This window comes from Cydia pomonella, chromosome 8, assembly GCF_033807575.1.
Source record: "Cydia pomonella isolate Wapato2018A chromosome 8, ilCydPomo1, whole genome shotgun sequence".
Taxonomy (NCBI): domain Eukaryota; kingdom Metazoa; phylum Arthropoda; class Insecta; order Lepidoptera; family Tortricidae; genus Cydia; species Cydia pomonella.
The window spans coordinates 1,027,626-1,049,455 of NC_084710.1; the positions used below are offsets into that span (position 1 = coordinate 1,027,626).

The following is a 21,830-nucleotide window of genomic DNA, read 5'->3' on the forward strand; positions in this document are numbered from 1 at the left end:
GACCTTATTAATAAATTCATATTTTTATGTAAAAAGTTATGCGATATTTAAGTAAATTTAAAATTTAATGAAAGTAGACCAATAGTTTACCCCAAACCTTTATAATAGAAAATAGAGAGCATTTATTCGTGGCAAAATAAAAAAGAAAACAACAAGTAACATAACATAACATATGAGCCTCGAAATGATCCCCACTTGAGTGTTATGTGACCCGAGCATGGTGTTAGCCTGGCTGGGCTTCCGTTGGGACCATGACCGTGTACAGCACGAAGCGTAACACAATATTTACAATAAATATTTAAAAAAAATGACACACCACATACAAATTGGAAAGTAAAGAAGTAACTTTACACAACGAATTTATATAATATACATTTAAAAAATCGTTACGATAAATCTAAAAAATCGTGAACGCGACCAACTTTGACATAGATACAGCTGGCATAATCTGTTGCAGGAATTGAGTCACATTTAGCAAAACACAACAAAACCTTTGACATATAAAACATAATTTGAAACCTGTGTTTACGGAAGGTGGAGATAAGGAACAAAATCTCCATATAACAAAAACTGTCATCAAAAAACTTTAAATAGGTGGCGCTACAATACCTAGAGTACTTGAACAAAAACATCAAATCATAGACAGCGCAACTCACTCCGTCAATAACGCCTAGGTTCTTAGCTACTCTAGCGCTACTTTGGAGAGATTTGGAACTATTATTTATAGCTGACAGCTGGTCACTTTTGCAACAGTTCTACCATAAGAGATGCCACTCCTCTTAATTCCACACTCCATACCTGTGTTGGAAATAAAGGTAAAAAAGTAAATTCGCAAAAGATCCGGCGGTTAAAATTTTTCAAATATATGGGTTTCCAAAAAAGGGTCCCTATGCTTCATATGTATAACGACCATTTCATCAGAAAACGGATTTTAGATACACACATGGGGCATAAGGGTTTGTTTCTTATAGAAAGCCCCTTCCATGATGGATATGCTCAAACATTTAGCATGCTCATACGCCAGCAAACATACGTGGAGGGGTTCTTTCGACAAAATATTGAAATATAACGACGACCGGTCTGGCCTAGTGGGTAGTGACCCTGCCTATGAAGCTGATGGTCCCGGGTTCAAATCCTGGTAAGGGCATTTATTTGTGTGATGAGCATGAATATTTGTTCCTGAGTCATGGGTGTTTTTTATGTATTTAAGTATTTATATATTATATATATCGTTGTCTAAGTACCCACAACACAAGCCTTATTGAGCTTACTGTGAGACTTAGTCAATTTGTGTAATAGAGTCCTATAATATTTATTTATTTATTTATTTATAAGGTAAATAATGACAGAATATTGTGCTTCCTCGGGTCATATAAAGAAAGCTCTAAGCCAGAATCTAAGAAATTTTTAAACATTTCTATTATTATTCCGAAAAAGATAATCCCAAAAATATTAAAGTTATTCAAAATCAGGATACTATCATACTTATTTTTTGTCAAGCGATTACCGAATTACTTTGCAAGAGTACCGAGATTTTAATATTTTTCAAAGATCGTCCTATATAATACCTCAACAATCATTGTTATATTTACTGAACAGACTTTACCCGTGTGTCCTGAATAGAAGTAGCTTATTGCAGAACCTTGATTAAAATAAATGAACAATTATTCAACCATTTCCTGCACTAGGGAATACCAGTTAATATATGGACTATGCATCCTTACAATAATTAATTACGTTCACAGCTTGTGCGTGACTTTATCTTGTTAATTACAATACCATAATAAGGGAAACACATTAGCAAATGGCTTGTACTGAAATTAAGTCTCATTTACTGAAGGCTTTTCTGTGAGAAAGCTCGTGTCGCTACTTAATTAATATTCTTGTCATAACTTCTGCTGTGTAACTAAAAAGTACTTTGTACCAAATACATCACAATATTTTTTTTATTCATAGAACAATGGGAAAAATGAAGCTTAGACAACAAATTAAAAACACAAACAAACACAAATAAACTAAAAAAAGAAAGTAAAGTGGCAAAAGTAAAAGGTAAAGTAGGAAAGTGAGTTAGCTCATCCAGTGGTCGTGGGTTCAAGTCCCACCCAAGACTGTGAATTTCTCCACTTTTAACTTGTTTATAAGCTTAAAAGCATCGTTCGCAAACGGTTGTGTTTGATTCAAAATTAATGCGAAAATTCAACGCTTCGGGATTAGATTAGATAAGATTCGAACTCATACACAATATCTCAGTTGGTTATTAAATTGACCGAACAGGTATTCCGATAAGTGCATGTTTTGGTTTTGCCCAAAGCGGTGATGTTTTTGTTTATACTTTACTTTAAAAGTTACTCCCTAATTGGTATCGAAACTATACAAATTTATCTCACATTTCTCTCAGTGCATCTTGCACGTAACTATGTACAAAATATTGATGCAGGCGAGATGCTACGGATTTAAACGGTTTTATAGAAATAAAAACAACTTGTGCAGTTTGGCTGTCAATCCTTTTAAAAGATATTTACAGGTACATTACCGTTGAACTTTTGAAAAAGGAATATATTCGACATTTTAAATATATAGGGACCGTGCGCGTTGGAGGGTCTGCCATCTTGTGGCCTGGATCGGAACCATAAACATGTACATTTACACGTCACGTGTTCTGTTGTGCATAGTAGGTTCTGCCATCTTGTGGGCTACATCGGAACAATAAACATCACATTACGCCTCGCGCCAAAAATCTGACGGCTCCTGTGCTGCCTCCTACAGTTCATGCACGCTCCCTATAAGTCATTGTTACCTATGTACCTACATTTCTTATACTCGTACAATATAATATATAGATACATACTCATAAACATTTAGGTACCTAGTATAAACACTGTTAGTTTAAACAAACACAAAAATATGGGAACTATATAATCGATCAGCAAAAGAAATACTAACCTAACCTAATTAGAATTTTTGTACGACGCTTTATTTGAGGAATGATTAAAACATGTTAAATTTATATATTCCATTACAGAATGCAGCCTATCAGCATAGACTCTCCGAGCGATAAAGGCACAAAGGATAGAAGAAGCCGTTGTCATCAACTTTTGATGCAAATCGTCTATGACTTCGCAGAAAATACTACTCTTAATGGCTTAAAATATATGGCCGAAAAAAGAACCTCTATTCTAGAAAGGTATGAGCGTAATATTTTTTACGGAAGATTATCTTATAAAACCTTTGAGGTGGGCTAAATTCAGCTATATAATTATCTTCAAATAGCCGTTTTACATATTATTTTTCCTTCATTAAGAAAATGCCTACCAGTAAAACGTTGAGGAAGTATCTGTAAATTAATTTCATTACTTTATTATATTTAATAGTCGACTGAAAATTAAGCCGCCCACCCACCTGACTCGAAAAAACTTTAACTACACATATATCATAAACCCTCTATGATGCCTTCAAAATCCGTAAATAAAATGGCCAACATTACGATAACCGTAAAACTACCCAACTATAGTCCAATACTGCAACTATGGTCCACAAGTTCAAAAGGAAATTAAGTATCTATACCAATGTTCCTTTTGGTTTACTCCTAGTCTTACCTTCCATTTATAAACATACTTTGCCTTAGAATTACAAAAATATAGTTAAATACACACCTGAACGAGAAAACTTGAGTTTATTTGTGGACCATAGTTGGGAGCTTTGGACTATAGTTGGGTGGTTTTACGGAAACTGTTTTGTTACAACAAATTTCTTATCTGTGATAATGAGATATTGCTTCATAACTGCATCAAGATCGATTTGGCATCGATTATGCATTCAAATTTGGAACATCTCTGAAAAAAAAGCAATTTGATTTGGAATATATTCTTATATCAGTCGAGATGCCTTTTTGTTCGAAATGAAATGTCAATTGCATACCATTTTGACATACTTCGCATGTTAGTTTGTATCGAATGATACGGAAATAGCCCCCCGACTCTAGTTTGTCTCAGAATAACAAAAAACTACATGCGTGAAAAAAGCTTTCATTTACCGCCATTTGACGTACAGTTTATTTTTTAATTAATTTTAAGTATAAAATGAATATGTTTCGTTGTTTTTGAGGTAACTATAGCCAAAGTTTCGTGTAAAATAAGCGATAAAACTATTTCGGTGACGCCACTATATATCCGCGAGTTCCGCCAAGAGAGCAACGATTTGGCAACGATGCCCCAACGGAGGCTGTAATTTGGGTTAGTGAATATTTCACAGGAAATTTATGTGTAGATAAAATAGTGTATGTAACTGTACATAATTAGGCATTAAAACACTCGTGTGATCTTTTTAAGAAACTCACTTCTTTCGTTTCCTAAATAACCCACACTCGTGTATTTTAATGCCTTTTGTTATGTAGCAGTCACATAAACTACTATAAAAGCACACGAATAAAATATGCAACTGCTTAAAAACAATACATTCCGTAGTCGCGTGAAGAGAGCTATTTTGTACGCAAAAACTTTAATCAAAACGTGAAACAAACGAAGTCAAATCTTACGGGTGTTTTAATGTCTAAATATGTGCAGCTACATACACATGTGTGTATAATATGTACTTATTATAGGCTCTCAATGATGTTATAATAATAAAATTGTTATGATCGGCTTTGCTGCATCATTGCTCTTACCCCAGTAAAATTAGATCAAATTTTGACCAAACTTGTACATTTAAAATTACTAAGCGGGACTTTTTGGAATATGTACGGACACCTTCCAGGATGACGCTCGCGAAAGTCCCAGGCTTTCCCTAGTGGGATAGCCGGGATATCCTGGAAAAAATGGAATTTCAAGAAAATTTCAGGAGCGGGCTTAAAATCGTTCCCCCTCAAACAGGTTCTCGCCTTGTCGTGGCAGGGGGGCTCAGTAACCGTGGATTGGTGATTGGTGAAGCCAAGAGAAACCTACTGAGGGGTCGCGGAGGAAGAGGCGTGTGGGTATGAACAAGTGCAGAAAGTACCTCGGTCAACGGCCACGGACTTTGACTTCGAGCTCCATTGCTTGTTCTGCGATCGATTGATGGATGTTCAACACCCAAACCGTATGCCTTTCTGCCAGGTGGAGACTTTAGAAATAATATGGAGCATTCGTGAGTATGCTGTCAAAAGAAATGACCAGTGGGGTGAGCAGGTCACCACAAAGTAAGGCACGGTTTCAGACTTAGTGGCAGCTGCGGGTAGATACCATAGGGAGTGCTACAATTATTTCAAGCGTGTTGGATCTTCCTTCCCAGGCGCATCTAGTGTAAAGGGCAAAAAAAGCGATGCAGTGAAAAGTGCAGCTTTCGATAAATTATGACAAGAGCTTGAAGAGAATTGTGATGACTGCCAGTATACTCTTGCAGAGCTAATATTAAAAATGAAGGAGTATGATCCTACCCACCATACTTATAGTAAAAATCACCTTAGCAGAAAACTAAAAGAGAAGTTCGGGTAGGGAGTTGTGTTCACTTAAGGACAGGGACAAATTTATGTTGTATGTTTCACGGGCGTTGCTCATAAGATTTTAAGTAAGAACTGGTACAGTAACAGAAATGCGGACACTCAAAGTGAGAGGCTGAGAGTCATCCAGACAGCAGCTCGCCTTCTTCGTCAGGACATACTCTCTAAACCGTATGACACTTCTTGTTATCCATCTGCTTCAGACGGGTCTCTATTGTTTTAAGTCATAATGTATTGTTTGTCCGCATTTTCGTTAGTCATAATTTGGTTTTTCTCAGAAACGCGTAACTTTTCAGGATTGCCATAAAACAAACCTAACCTAACCTAACCTATCTATAGGATAATCTAAGGAAATTCCTGAAAAGTTAACGGTTTCAGAGTTATGACTAATGATAATATGACTATCATTACATTATGACTTTCAATAATTATGTCAAACAAAGGGATCCCGCTTCAGACATGTCAAGAGGGGGAGGGGACTTAGTCCCCGACTCTCTTCAATTATTTCTAGAGGAGCTCATGCAAACTAAAAGCAACAAAGTGCATGCAGGTAAACAGACAAAGGCAGTAGCCATTGGCCAAGTGATAGTTTCTGCTCTTCGGCCGCGCTCTTTTCTTTCGCCGCTCTTATTTGGACTTGGCGTAACTTTGCACAGACTATTTGGTTCTAAACTACTCATTGACATGCTTCACAATTTAGGTTTTTGTTCTTCGTACAATGAAGCAGGGACGTAGGAGAATTCAGTGGCTAAAAGCGCTCCCGCAACTATCAACCAAAGTGCATATGTCCAAAGCTGTCTTTGATAATGCAGACCATAATGTAAGAACCCTTGATGGCCACGGCACTTGGCATGGGTGGTATCTTGTGCGCAACGCCGAAGTCTGCTTTACATGCAGACTAACCTGTAACGCGACCGTCTTCTGGCAGCCGAGTTACTTCTGCAGAAAATGAACCAAACGGCCATCTTCCTTATACAACATTACATCACCCCAGATCACGACGGATATTCTAAGCTACTTGCTGTGGATATGACAAATGTAGATATAGACTGCAACACGCAAGAGTTGGCACGTTCTCTTGACTTCCTGTGGGCGTCTTGACTGTGGAGTGGCGCTTCGCCTCATCCAGGTTGCCAGCCCTATCAAGTGTCAGCTGTGATTCCGATGCCCTTCATTAATCTCAACCCCTCCAACAACTCCAACCAACCCACCGCCCATATTCGCCGCTCTCTCTTATGCAGCTAACGTATGTGTGAAGCAAAATCAGACCTTCATTATGGTGTGTATATTCACTTCTTCATTCTCCATGAGAGTAACAATGTTTTGTAATAAATACTTCTACTCTTTTGTCGTAGGTTACGTTTGATCAGCAACTCTACTGTAAGGCGCTTGCAATGGTCTTAGCAGAACCTTCCGACAGTCCTCTCAACCGTGTCATCGTTAGAGTTGGCGGTTTTAAATATGGAAAGGTAATGAACATGACAAACAAGGATTTCCAGGAATCCTATACTGCAATAAGTATGGGCCTGAATCTGAGTAGTATAGAGGCAATGGTTGCGTAGAGCGCAAAAAAATCATAAGAAATAATCAAAGTAGCTTATTTTTTAACTATTTTACGCTCGCTCCAAGGAAAATTCCAGGTGCCCTGGAATCCTGGAACTTAAAATATTTAACATCAACATCATTAAGATAAATAGAAAGGCGTTTAATATTTAAAAATCGGAGTCCTGCCATTGCTTAAATCAATCCTAGCTTTTTCCTCCCAGTTCCAGAAAAAAACCAGGTTTTCCAGGTATTTTGACACTGGAATGTACTGGATAATAAATATAGAATTTCAGATGTCGTGTATGTAAAAAAATGTGACCAAATGAAAAAATAAAATGCGCTATTTATAACGATTTTAGGCACGCTCCAGGAATTATCTTCAAATTCTAGTTTTTCCAGGATTTCCCGGCTATCCCACTAGGGAGGGCCTGGGACTTTCTTGAGCCTTATCCCAGAAGGTGTCCTAACATATTTCAAAAGGTCCCGTTTAGTAATTTTAAATGTACAAGTTAAAACCTAATTTGACTGTACTATCTGTCGAGGAACTCGCAGATATGAGATGGAGTCTCCGAAATATCTTGATTGCATCATTCTAAATAAATGTTTCAAATAATTCCAGATTATTTTGGACTTCCACGTTCATTCTAAGCACGATTCTCTGTGTAATGATGGTTTATAAGTCGTATGTCAAATATGATACCAGCGGCGTCGTGGTCACCTTGAAGGAGCACCTTGTGTCTGTGAATGAGGTAGGGTATATAAAATGTCTAATAATTACATAATACATCTTTGTATGAGAGGAAATAAAAATTTTACGATTTTACGCCGTCCATTAAAGGCTGAGCATGCCTTGTTTGTGTGCGTAGACGTGCACGTGCACGCGCGTGTTGTAATATACAAATCCTTATAAGAGGTGGCGTGTGCCCTTGCGTGACATGTGCGTGCACGGCTCCAACATTTTAATGCACACGCAACCGGTGGCCTATATCGGTACTTGAACTGCGTTCCAAACTATGCAATGTTTTAATTTTAACAGGGGATGCTTTTAATTTAAAAAGTATTTGCATTCTTATTTCACTAAACTTCCTGAACTGCACGGGACTCCAGCATTTTTTTAAACGTGCCTCGCCTCAGTATACTTAGAGGATCCGTGTCCAGGCCGAGGCGTCCGGAAATTTAGCTTTTTATAAAAAAAACACCACGTGTCCACCTATCAACTGTCATAAAAAACGAAGTGTTGAGGGCCTCGGCCCGTACCCGGACCGTTCTAACGTGAGTCATCCGTAATTTATCCTAGCATCGACTATACAATCGACTTAAATATTCTGTAGTAGCTATACTACGAGGAAGCCTTTATCTGACCTTTCCCTACGTCTGGTTTGTATGTACGTCTAAATTACCCTAATGTTTTCAGTACCCGTTCCCTGCGGTCACGATATGTCCGCAGGCGAGGATCAGACAAAAAAGATACAACTATACCTGCGCGGGATTGTATTCATTTACGAAGTAAGTTTTGCGCGAGGTTTGCCAAGTTATGAAAATAATATCGAAAGCGATAGTTTGTGTATTTTTTTTTCCCTAATATGTCTACGTTTACTTATAGATTGTCGCGTTAAAAGAAGGCTTAATGATAAAATACCTTTAAAAAACTACCGATTTCACTCTCGTGTATGTTCAGCGAAAATTAATAGTTTCGGAGAAGTGCTCTACCATTGGCTTCCGTTTCATCAGTTCTAAACGCGATAACTTGTAAGAATATTATGCAAGATAAGATAACATAAGATGATACCATTTAATACTTAAGGCGTAACGCACTTAGGGTATGGTGAATTGAAAAAGCATGCTTTTGTTTCAAAACACCTGCAAAATGTCGAACTTCCTACAAATAAATTAAGAAATATCTATTGAATAGGTGCCTACCTGCTTTATAATTTTATTTAAAATTATGTATTCATTTCGTTTCTTAGTGATTCAGGAGTTGACCTCAAAAAATTCCATTCCACAATGGTACTTTGTGATAATGATGACGAAATCAATTCTTCGGACGCATATCCATTCCTCGACTATCCAGTTGATATTAAAACATTCTTTGAGGTAAGTTTATAAATAAATAAATTAAATCAAAGCCTAAATAAGCCTAGTCCTAAGCTTAATCTGGCTTTGGTTTTGGATACTTAAATAGACAACAATAGGATATTTACCTATGATCCAGGAAAAATATTTATTTTGCCCTTGCCAGGATTCAAATCTAGGACATTACTGACTAGGCCAGAAAACAGAATGTAAAATGATTTCAAAACAAAGAAAAAGTATAAGCTTCTTTTCTGCAGGTGGCTCCCAGACATGAGGATATTTTCATGGAGTGCTCGTGGCGAAACAAAGTTGACTGTTTGAAGAAATTCCGTCCAACTCTTACCGCTGATGGAATCTGTTATACTTTCAATATATTGGCTACTGATGAGATATTCCGCAGGAATAGGTAACCTAACACTAGCCTAGCTCTGCCCATGTTTGGCAATCTAATCCCAAGAATTGGAACGGACACTAGTTTTTATGAAAGCGACTGCCATTTGACCTTCTGACTAAGAGGGGAAACTATACCTAGTAATTGGGATTAGTCCAGTTTCCTCACGATGTTTTTCTTCATCGAAAAGCGAATAATAAGAATAAGTATGTCTATCAAATGATATTTTGTACCTTAGTTCCCAAAAAAAAACATGGGTGTGATTCGGGGTTGGCTGGGATTCGAGCCCGCGACCTGCGGGTATGAAAGTCTCACACCTTACCGTCACTGACCCTTAGTTTACTATAAAAAAAAAACTATATTATTTTAGTTTTCTCACTGCATCCACATTTGAGAATTTTTGTTTTGCCCTATGGTTGACCGGTAGAGAATGCCTGGAGGTATTAAGTCAGCCATTTGTACTTATTTTTATTGTTCAATAAATTTTAAATATTAAGAATAAATAAATTTATTCTACCTATGTTTGTATTACAAGCACACAGATTCTACATGATATAAGGGGTCTAACCATAATATTAAAAGAACGGTAGGTGTGATCAAAATACATTTATTTGGCACAATGAATATAACCTCTTCCAATCTAACTAACCACACTACAGTAGTACGCTTGTCGCTCAGACAAGCAATTATATTGTATCGAGTTCTAACAAAACAAAACGTACTGACCTGCTAATAATACAATCAACGTAACCACTTGTAATTTGCATCGACTGTCTTCGTTCGACTGTCATCGTTCGAATGTCACCTCCCGAATGCTCGTTCAATATTTAAGATGGAGGGATCGATCACGTGACTCTTCACGTGATCGATCGTTACAAATACTTTTAATACTATAGTTAGCTTATTTAATCTAGAAAAATGTATTATAATGACAAAATATCTATATAAACTAAACAGTATCCTTACAGCTCGGCCATCCTGCTAGAGCAAGTCCCTTTGCTCACCTACATTTACCATTAGGTTACATTTTAGATTTACTCGTTTCATATCAGTATATTACAAAATAAAGTATTTTAACTAAGCAATACGAATTTCAAAATTCTAAAAGTAAATCTGCAAGTAGACCTCAAGGACTCTTTTACAAGTCAATACAACATTTACAGTAACATCATGTAGTGACATGAAAAAATATAACAACATTTACAAATACAACGGCCAATACCTAGGTAATCATTACATTATAATTATCTTAAAATAAATAATGACTACAGTAAAACAGAGACATATTGTCTCTATGGTAAATAATACATTAAATCTGGAGATGTAAAAGGTCCCCAATGTCAGAGTACTAATACTAATAAGATTTGGAGGTGTACTGTCTCTCCAAGTGTCAACATGAAATCTATACTAAATAAATGAATCACGCCTAGACTGTTAAGCTAGCAGTTTCATAAAGTATACAGCTCACATAACTTAATTTGAATTATAATTTAATTTATTAACGTCTACAAAGCCTAATCGAAAGCATTTATTTTATAACAATAGTGCAATATTCACAAAAAATATCAATTAATCTAAATTACCTATATCCTAGACTATTAGCCATGCTAACTAGCCATGATGATTACTCAGACCCATTCCATTTGGACTTTCAGTGTCGTCGTCCCAATATCATCGTATGTTTTTATTTATTTTTTATTTTACTTTTACTAACTTAACACCCAAGACAAATAAAGATAATAATTAATTAAGTTTATCATAGTAATATTGCTCAAGTGAATCTCCATATCGAGCTTTCTTGGACAGCATAGTTATTAAAACTTCCGTGTAATCATCACGACTTGGAAATAATTCTACAAGCTTCCTTTTCCACTCTGACCACGTGTATAGGTTAGTGCTGAGACCCTGGTACCAACATTTAGCAAGACCTGTAAGTTTCAGAAGCGTGAAATGTATAATCTCTTTCTCTGCCCACCCGTAAGTCTCAGCACACTCCTCTACTTTTGTAAGCCATGTAGGAATGGTTTGATCTTTCGATATTGGATCGAACTCGAGAATCTTCATCTCTTCAACATCTTTACGATGATTAGAAATTTACTTATAGTATTTTCACCAGATTCATTCAGGTAGTCTACTTACTATCTACGACACGATCGACGCATGGAGAGTGAGAGTACAACCTTTTATGTTTAGAGGTTACACGATAGTCGTCATCAGAACTACTACTATAAACATAGTGCCTCTTTCTCTCCATGCGTCCATACCGTATTGGACTTACATGATGTCGCGGATGCTTATAATTATGCTAGTTGTCTTCATAAGAGGAACTCCACTACCATCCGCAATTTCTTGCGCGCCCGTGCGTCTATGGCGACATGCTTCAACTGCACGGAACATGTCTGGACCCAAATTTGGTGTTCGTGAACGTGGCGCTCTCTCACACCGTAACTCGCAATCATACTCTTCATCATGCAGCAAGTGTTTGCGGCTTTGCCTACCTTTCAGGCTCCCTTCCGCTCCCTCACTGGGCATGGCAGATGATTTAGGCGTTGGACGTTCCCGAATCTCACATTCGTTAACGTCCACTTCCGCGACATTATGATCGGAGCTGCGCTTCTCTCTGCGCCCATTATTGCTGACCTTATCGTCATTTGCGTCCATCACTGAAACTTAGATTTGTTCGGATAATATCATTGTTCATTCAAATTTTTAATCGTCCTTACAGAAACATTACGATGCGGCATTTTGCAACATATGCTTAAAATATGATTAGGTAGAAAACACGTTGTTCTTTTAAAAGAGCTCTATCAGCCGACAGGATACCTTGATTTCAGTTAAGTTTTATTATTAATTTCTAATACCATTAAAACTATAATATTAGCATTTCCAACAAGCTGTAACAGCCCGAAATATCACCCCTGCCAATTTATTAAATTTCATCAAGTCCTGAGAGTTTTCAGGAAGCGACATGTCAGGTCCTTTCTGATAAAACTCTACACTATATAAAAATATATTAATTTTAAATCAAGTTTTAGTCGTTTTCAGTAGCCTGAAATATCGTTTCAAGCCATTTCTAATGATACCTTACGCAATGTCAAAACATTGGAATTTATCACGAGTTTCAGTCGCCATCAGCAGCCTTAAATATCGTTTCAGGCCGTTATGAATGAATCTCTACACAATATATGAGATTTGAAATTTTAACAAGTTTCAGTTATTTTCAGCAGCATGAAATATCTACACTATATCAAAACTCTAAATTTGCATCAATTATTAGTGTTTTTCGCAGCCTGAAATAACGTCTCAGGCCGCGTCAAAACGGTTTCATTATTTTTCTTATAAAAATCATCTTAATTCCCCTCGTCATGTTACATTAAAATTATCCTAACATCACAAGGTATTTATGTATATGAATCTATTATATAGATTTATTATTGATTTATTTATCATATCGTTTATTTTCTTTATACCAATTATTTGATCACTATTTGAATAAACAACTATTCAATTTGTTCATATAAATGTAAGACGAGCAAACTCAAGCTCACCTAGGGAATTCGAACAATAAAAAAAACTAATAAAAAGAATAGGCAAGTTTGCATCATTGCCACACCATCACCCATCTAGCTTTAAGCATAACGTAAAAATATATATTTTCAATAAAAGTATACTAAAAAAACCATTTTATTGCGAATATCGAACTAGAATAACTATAAAAGACTGACTTGGGCTCAAAAATGACCCCTCGGCTACTGTGCCGAAAACGAATCGACTGTGCGGGTAGTTCGAAAAACTCGCGCGATTTTCTAATGTAAATGTTGATGTCAACTTTAGCCAGTCTTCTCCGACAACACCGTCCTTGAAACGTCGGAGGTAAATTTAAAACTTAAGCGATATAGTCCCATTTGTATAAGTTAAAGATGTGTAAAAATCGTGAAGGTTTAAATCAGTGAATTGACTGTACTAGGCGGAATTAGACAGCTTTAGTACGACAGCAGCCTTCTGTGGCATAACATGTCAGCCCATACAAAATTATTAATTCAGAAACCTATATCAAATGCCTTATTGTGCGTTTATTGGTACCAAAAATTCAATACAACACAAGAAGAAGAATGGGATTAATTGGTTTGTGTAAGTTTAATTCCTAAACATGATAAATAATTATTTAAATTAACAGACTGTTGTAGACTAATACGCTAAACCAAATGTCGTAACTATATGTATTAGTTTCATAATAACTCATGCCCTTTTGGGCATACTTTGATACGGGGTGACAGAATGAGATGGCGTTATGCAACATTTTACTTTAAAGGAACTCCAATTACTTGTTCTTATGTAAAATATAAAGTACGGTGCAAATTTCTTGCCGATAAACTTCCTGTTTTATTTATTCAAGTTTCACAAAGGACCGGAACCAAGGATCGTTACCGGTATTCTGACTACCGGTTTTAAATTAGGTATAACCGGTTATAGTTGTATTTCGCAATTTTTATCACTAAAGCTTTGATTACAGGTATACTCAATAACGGTACTCATGTCTATTAGTGATTTTTCCATTAGACAACAATATCTGTATTTGACATTTTACCCTTAAAAACCATTACCGGTTATACATGTCAATGTCAATACACTCCTTTATTTGCGACTTCGAAGATGTTGCGCTTTGCGTATTGCTAAATTGTCAGAATATTTCAGACTTAGTACTTTGGCAAGGCTTTTCCTTTGCGAATAAAAATGAAGGACATCGTTACTTAAATAATTTACTTTCAGAAGCAAATAATATTAATCTAGGTACTACTACTACACTTCAGCCAGCTATGCAAAATATTATCACGTGACGTTACAATATTACACCTATTTGTTGTGATTTAGTAGTAGTGTCTGATTGACATCTTACCTTTCAAGTACAATGAATGGCGGTATTGAATAAAGGTATTTAATATTGTAAATAGTCTATATATAACGGTAAAAACAAAAGCAAAATCAAAACAATACCTCTAATAGGAATATAGCTATTCTTTTTATAGCGGTATTAGTTTGAGAATTTATTTACAGGTATTGAATAAAACCGGTTGCACAATCCCTGACCGGAACAGAAAATTCTTTGGACAAAAATGCTGTTACTTTAAACAGGCAGGCACCAGGTTGATTCACTTGGTTCCCTAGCCAAACACGCGAATTTGTAGCGTACATTTCAAAGAAATTTATTACTATCAGACAAAAAATGGATAAGTGGGACTTGAAGATAAGGTTGTTCTTACGCTTACTTATATTTTTGGTTATTTCATATGTATTATATTTAAAACAAAACAATATATTCAGTTAAGAATAATATTTCAGATGGCACGTACTGAAAATATCTCGGAGAGTTCAATTGAATCTAGTAACATCCCAACAAAAGGTCGTATGATAAATAGTTAAATACTTTATTAAATTTTAAAATATTAAAATAAAACGTCGTCTCACTTATAATATTTTAACTTCAGGTTTCTTTCCATATTGCGTTGTTGTTTTGTATTATTTACATTTTATTGATACATAACTAAAAACGTATATTAAACTTGGGAAACATTCAACACTGGCATTTTATAAAATTTTGTATGTACTTTCATTGTTCCAAAATACATAATACATATTAACATTACGTTTCAAATTTTGTATGTACCGACATACACTTATAAAGTATAAACATGCCTAATCTTGACAATAAATACGCGTCAAACAATAATTTATATGAATTGGTTCCATCTTAGTATAATTATTGTAAGATTTGACAACGCCAAAATATTGTAACGCAACAACGGTTTGACGCATAGAATTTTATTATAGGCTATCAAAACTTTTATTGATCAATCACAACTTTTTGTTTAATAGCAGGAATTAGTTTATTGAATATAATTCAAAGCTGCAAGGATATATTCACGGTGAAGGGGTAGCTGTCAGTGTCAGTATGGCTGGTATTTTCTATGGAGAGCGTTGTCTATATATATATTCCGTCGCTGATTGCGAACCAATCAAAACATTATTAAATCAGACCGTTGTAATTGAAATTAATTGTATAATGAAGTAAAAATGAAAATATTCTAATTAAAATGCAACAATCCACCTTAGGTTTTATATTTTACTTATTGGATTTATTGGAAATTAATCCACGCTCCACGCCACCAATCCGGGCTCCACGGTGCCCTACATTTGGCGACAGATGGAGGTGGCGGTAAATTGTCAAAGAGAAACTGTTCCCTCGAAGTGGCAACTACCTTCAGTGATGAGGAAACCGATGCAAGTAGGAGGAGGAAATTATAATTATCTAGTGTAAAATATGTAACTGTTATTTCTGTCCTAACAACTCAGGACCTGTCCTGACAAGCATACGTTTTAATTTTAACGTATGCACTCGTTTAATATTTCTCACGTAAGCTAATTCAGTTTTATGATGTTATTACATTACAATATTTTATTATTTCGTTTACTATTTTTATTTATTTAGTTGTCTTATAAGCTAACATTATTTAAGTGTGAGCACTAACCTCACATAAAAAAATTATTAGTCAAAATAAGTGGTCAAACATAGACAAACAATATCATCAGTCGTTATGCGTCAGTAATTGTATTCATTGTGCCAGGGCCGATTAATTAACTTTTGCAGGCGGGATAAACGAGTGATTTGTTAAAATACTCGCCTATCCTCACTTCTGAGATATAAGGGGTCTAACCATAATATTAAAAGAACGGTAGGTGTGATCAAAATACATTTATTTGGCACAATGAATATAACCTCTTCCAATCTAACTAACCACACTACAGTAGTACGCTTGTCGCTCAGACAAGCAATTATATTGTATCGAGTTCTAACAAAACAAAACGTACTGACCTGCTAATAATACAATCAACGTAACCACTTGTAATTTGCATCGACTGTCTTCGTTCGACTGTCATCGTTCGAATGTCACCTCCCGAATGCTCGTTCAATATTTAAGATGGAGGGATCGATCACGTGACTCTTCACGTGATCGATCGTTACAAATACTTTTAATACTATAGTTAGCTTATTTAATCTAGAAAAATGTATTATAATGACAAAATATCTATATAAACTAAACAGTATCCTTACAATAAATAGATTAATTTACAATATTTATCTGGCGATACTTATTACATATTAATTTTGTTTCAGCGTTTACCAAAAGCGCTACTACTTGAACTCATCTACTCTCAAAAATGGATGGTCACTAGAAAAGAACTACTACAGCTACCCCAATGATGCATTTCCAAGACGTGGCCGGGTATACATAATTATTTGGTTTGTTTAATATTTGAAACTCAACTACCTAATCAAACATAATTTAGTCAGTTTGGAAGTTTGTTTTTGCAAACATGACATAAATTACGTTCTTACGATGCGGTTTTATTTTGAAGGCAAATGGGGCAAGAGAGGATCTATACTTGTCATTAAAAGAAGTTACAGACCGCGATTTTGCGTGCGACAGACAAACTCGACCCGGTTATAAGGTTAGTATCAAAATCTTGTATCTCATGTTGAATCTCTTGGGCACTAGGCAAATAATATTCATAGAAAGAAGATTGTAGAGAAGTAACAGCCTCGTTATACTCTAATCCGTTCACTGGTAAATAAGTGTGTTTGTGAGTAAGGTTGCCAGAGCTCAACTAGGGTGCGGAGTGTTAGGGTCATGTAACTCCTCTGGAGTTGCAGGTGTACATTGGCTACGGACACTGCTTACCATCAGGCGGACCGTATGTTTATAGTCTTTCAAGTATCGTCATACGTCATAGACACAAAACCTTTGAAGATTTGTTTGCCAACCACACGAATTGACTCAAAATGGGACGAGTTGGTGATTTCTCTCTGGTAACTGAGGTCAAGATCCTTTTTTACTTATTCGACTGTGTACTTTCTAATGTTTATCAGGTGTCATCTATTCTTGTTTCGTACAATAAAGTGTTACTACTTACTTATCTCCTTTAGTTAGTTAATTAAACATACTAAATACCTTTTCAGGTTTATTTGCACCACCCCGCTGACTTGCCTCAGGTCTCCCTGCACAGCTACGCAGCGCAACCCGGGAAGACCACATCTTTTGCAATCAAACTCGACATCTTGGACACCGCTGATGAGCTGCTCTCCAACTATGCCCCGGAAATGTAAGTTTTTAGTTACACGTATGAGATGCCTTAACTTAAATTTGACTATGTTTTCACAATCATTTCTAAAATTCCAAATTTTCTTAAATTCCCTTCCTCCATTAGCATTGGATTGGAAACCAGAGTTATCAGTCTCTTGAAACTTTTAATATTGTTTATTTTTTTGCAGCCGCCAATGCTATTCCCCAACTGAACGATATTTGCAGTTTTTCCAAAGCTACAGTTCAATAAACTGTCAATTGGAATGTCTCACCAACTACACCATTAAGATTTGTGGGTGTGTTAGCTTCTATATGCCTCGTAAGTTTCTAATAATTCTAACATGTGTACCAACACCAACAAAGTTATCTGACCAGTCATGAATCTTATTGCCAAACTATTAAACTTCTTCTTATAGCCAGTTGAATGCGTGGCTTTTAGTTTAGTTATTAGTAGTGTATTATTTACGAGCACTTTTATATATTTCTCAGTATTTTTATAGAACATATTCATTCATTTTTTACAGGTAATAGCAGCACACCTATATGCCCAGCAAACAAGTGGAATTGCACAGAAGAAGCTTTAGGTAAACGAATTCATAAGATATTATCTATAGGATTCTAGATGTGAGTATTTTATATTTAACTATCCCAAGATATCGTCTTAATGAGTAGATATACGTTTTTTGATATCGTATTTTCTTAATTTCAATATCTTTCAATATGTTTCATAATTACAGACCTATATGCAGCTCAGGAAGATTTGAACGATGGTGATATCAGTAAATGTCGGTGCCTACCCTCGTGCAAAGATGTCAATTATGACGCAGATACTGTCGTAACAAAACTTGATCTAGAAGAATATGACAAAAGACGGAAGGAATTTCAAAGACTTGTTGAAGAATTTGAGGATTTTTATGCTGAAGATGACGATGAAGACTATGAGACTGAAAATAAAGGTGTTGATAATGAAGCCAACAATACTACTGACACCGAATCTGATGGCGATGAGGATTCTTCCAATAATGAGACCCAAACAGTTAATCAGTAAGTTCATACTTCTCATTGAGTAGTCATATCATTTTTGCTTAAGAGATTTACTTTTTTTTGATAACTGTAGCAAACTGACAATTACTAGAAATTTAAAACACTTTATCCACAACATGTTCACTTAATCTTAATCTTTTTTTCTTAGGAAAACTTACAGCTAGAGTAACACAATACTCGTAAGTTGCGACATAGAAACAGTAACTCAATTACATGTTTCCACAAGTAGAAACTGCGTAAAGTATAGTATACCATCATTGATATAATGTTCTAAGGGAACTATTCAAGATTATTTATTATATTTTTATTATTATAAAAAATATGTACATATTTCTAATGGTTTTTTAACACAGCGATTTTTTTTCTGTATTTTTTTTTAGTTTACCCCTTTTTAACCACCAGGTTTACCGAAATCAGGATCTACTACAGATACCCCCGCTTCGTGGCCATGGAGCGCTCGGAGTTGGTCGGACTGTCGCAGTTTCTGGCCGACGTCGGCGGCACGCTTGGACTTTTCCTCGGATTTTCCTTCCTCACACTTGCAGAGATATTTTACTTCTTCACGCTGAAGTAAGATTTTTCTTCATATTTAAAATTTCAGTTCATACATTTTTTTGTTATCTTTTTTCTTCTTTATTAAAAACAGATAATATTATTTGTGTAAACTTGATTAATTAAAATGAGATTTAGATTTTTAAATACACATTTTTTTTTCAATTGCACTTTTTCATACTTATTTATTTACGTTTACTTTAAATGTCTGAGTCCTAATTGATTTTCTAATTTTATTCTGTTTAGCAAGGTAGGAAAATAAAGCAAGGCTCTCGTATTATGCCAGATATATTTTATTTAAGTAAATAAAATAACTAGTTAAAAGGATGACATTAAACAGCACTTTGAACTGCTTTCTATGATACTTGTTTTTTTTTCAGATTTTACTGCAGGTACCACCAAGAAACCCCAGAAAACGAATCAGAAAAATTAAACGTCGCTCACGACGCATGAGTTACTTAGTAAATATTAATAACATATATTGTTTTCGGATAAAACGTCGTTGAGTTAGAAAACCAATGCCAAACAACATTGTTTTCAAAGTGCTGAAAAGTCCTGATGCCTTATAAAAGTTATAAATCACAGTAAACTATAAGATACATTATTAATACAAGCATATTTGACTCAATAAAAATAACAGGTTTTGTTAAATGTTTAATTTATTCACTACTTTATTCATCCCCATCATTTTATGTAAGGCTAAGGAAAATGTGAAAAGAATCATAAAAAAGTGTTTTGTTTATTTCACCAAGACTGTCACGCAGTCACCGCGACAGTCTTCATGTTGGAGGCACCGTTTATCGTGGAGTTGACAAATTTCGGTACCTCGGATGCACGATTACCGACACAAACACCAGAGAGGAGGAGATCAATATACGCATCCAAAACGCCCTGCGATGCAGCGCAGCCCTCCATAAGGTGTTGGCGTCCAAGCTTCTCAGCAGAAATACTAAGTTACGGGTATATAAAACTATAATAAGACCAATCCTTATGTATGGCTGCGAAGCTTGGACACTAACACTGAAAGAAGAGAGTCAGCTCCTGGTAGCGGAAAGAAAGGTGTTACGGAAGATCCTGGGACCTATCAAAAGAGATGACGGCACCTGGAGGATCCGTAAGAATGCCGAAATCGAGGAGTTAGTGGCCGAACCCAATATCATCGGCGAAACGAAATGCCACAGACTTCGCTGGTTCGGCCATTTACTGAGGATGGGTGAGGATCGAGGTGTTAAGAGAGCTTATTTGGGACAACCGACTGGTCGCCGTCCAGTGGGTCGGCCCAGATACCGCTGGAGCGACAGTGTACAGGCGGATCTGTGCCAACTCAAAGCCGACAACTGGCAGGAAGTGGCACAGGATCGGGACAGGTGGCATTCTCTCGTTTTGGAGGCCAAGACCCTCTTTGGATCACTGCGCCACGATAGTTAGTTAGTTAGTTATTTCACCAAGGATTTATGTGTTCTATCTTCGCACACAATATTCACACAATATTCTTCTTTTTTATCATATCACACTTGCTCGTAAACGTTGTTATTTTATACTAGCATACTGAGATGGAATGAGTTATATAATTATGCCCAATGCCCATGGGTGGTAATACTTTTTTCACGTCAGCAGCTGGAACAAGGGTAATTTGCTGCTTAAAAACAGTGAGAAAAATCGCAGTTTTCTCACTGAGTGAGACAAAATAACATTCAAGTGACGTTTATATTCGAATGTCATTTCAACGTGCGGGGCCTGATACAAGTTCGAAATATGTGGATTCTATTGTCTTTGTCCTTTTCACGTCTTTAGCAAAAAGAAAGAGCAAAAACAAGTTCACACGTATTTCAACGGTATATTGACGGTTAATAATAGACCCCGAAATAAAGCAGACTGCATTGTTCCAAAACACCCCACGAGTTATCATTCGTAATAATTAATTAATGAAATAAAAGTTTAAAATTAAATAAAAACACCATATTTTACTTATTTTATTATACAATAAAAACAATGAACTTATGAAAATTTACGCAATTGTTACGTAAAGTAAATAATTTTACTTTTAACGATCGGTCCTATAGTTGACAAAAGTAGTATCCGCAATTCGAACCGTATGTTACAAAGTTTTTTTTTTACAAAAAAAAGTAGTCGATTGAACTGTCAATTGATGTTTGTTATTTCAATATTTTCGTATGATTTTATTGAAATTTCTTTCGTTTTGTTTTATTGCGGTAATTAAACTTAATTGTTAGAATACCTTCAGAAAACACGAGTGAAATAGTGATGAAGACGGATAAAAAAAATCAGGTTGTATTTTTACCTTCCAAATATGTTCCCACTGCCGACGTGAAATTTTTTGTGTACTACACGAGATCAAAGTTATTTACATCTCGTGCGCTTTTGAGTCCCTTACTACGCTCAAGATCTCAAGAATCTTTCGCTTGCACGGGACTCAAAATAAGCACTCGAAGAAATATCAAACTTTGCTGTCTTGTTATACAAATAACTATTTTTATTTTATTATATCTATGGGCATATTTTTTAATTATGTCACTAATTTATACAAACCAAGTTGATATAAATATAGACGTTTCTAATTTAATATTTTTGTTAATGTTTAAAAAATATA

At 35.7% G+C, this 21,830-nt stretch overlaps 1 protein-coding gene across 2 annotated transcripts; it reads left to right on the forward strand.

Annotated features, from left to right (window-relative positions):
- Nucleotides 1–2,880: 2,880 nt before the first annotated feature.
- On the forward strand, nucleotides 2,881–19,912 carry LOC133520365 (pickpocket protein 28-like). 2 transcript variants are annotated; one of them, XM_061854745.1, is made up of 13 exons: nucleotides 2,881–3,184; nucleotides 7,638–7,767; nucleotides 8,433–8,524; nucleotides 8,986–9,112; nucleotides 9,349–9,497; nucleotides 16,657–16,765; nucleotides 16,899–16,991; nucleotides 17,500–17,642; nucleotides 17,812–17,942; nucleotides 18,148–18,207; nucleotides 18,361–18,667; nucleotides 19,085–19,237; nucleotides 19,600–19,912. In XM_061854745.1, exons 1-13 carry the CDS (start codon nucleotides 3,024–3,026, stop codon nucleotides 19,670–19,672), a joined length of 1,728 nt encoding a protein of 575 aa, XP_061710729.1. In that variant the 5' UTR covers nucleotides 2,881–3,023; the 3' UTR covers nucleotides 19,673–19,912. The 2 variants fall into 2 exon arrangements, with proteins under 2 accessions (XP_061710729.1, XP_061710728.1); XM_061854744.1 differs by having other exon boundaries at nucleotides 2,887–3,184; nucleotides 19,070–19,237; nucleotides 19,600–19,899.
- The last annotated feature ends 1,918 nt before the right edge of the window (nucleotides 19,913–21,830 follow it).

What these genes read in the sequence shown, in the direction of transcription:
- LOC133520365 (XM_061854744.1), top strand. Translation starts at nt 3,024, where the DNA reads ATGCAGCCTATCAGCATAGACTCTCCGAGCGATAAAGGCACAAAGGAT. An exon ending in ACCTTGTGTCTGTGAATGAG is followed by an intron (nt 7,768 to 8,432) that starts GTAGGGTATATA and finishes TAATGTTTTCAG; the next exon opens with TACCCGTTCCCTGCGGTCAC. An exon ending in TCCAACTATGCCCCGGAAAT is followed by an intron (nt 17,643 to 17,811) that starts GTAAGTTTTTAG and finishes ATTTTTTTGCAG; the next exon opens with CCGCCAATGCTATTCCCCAA.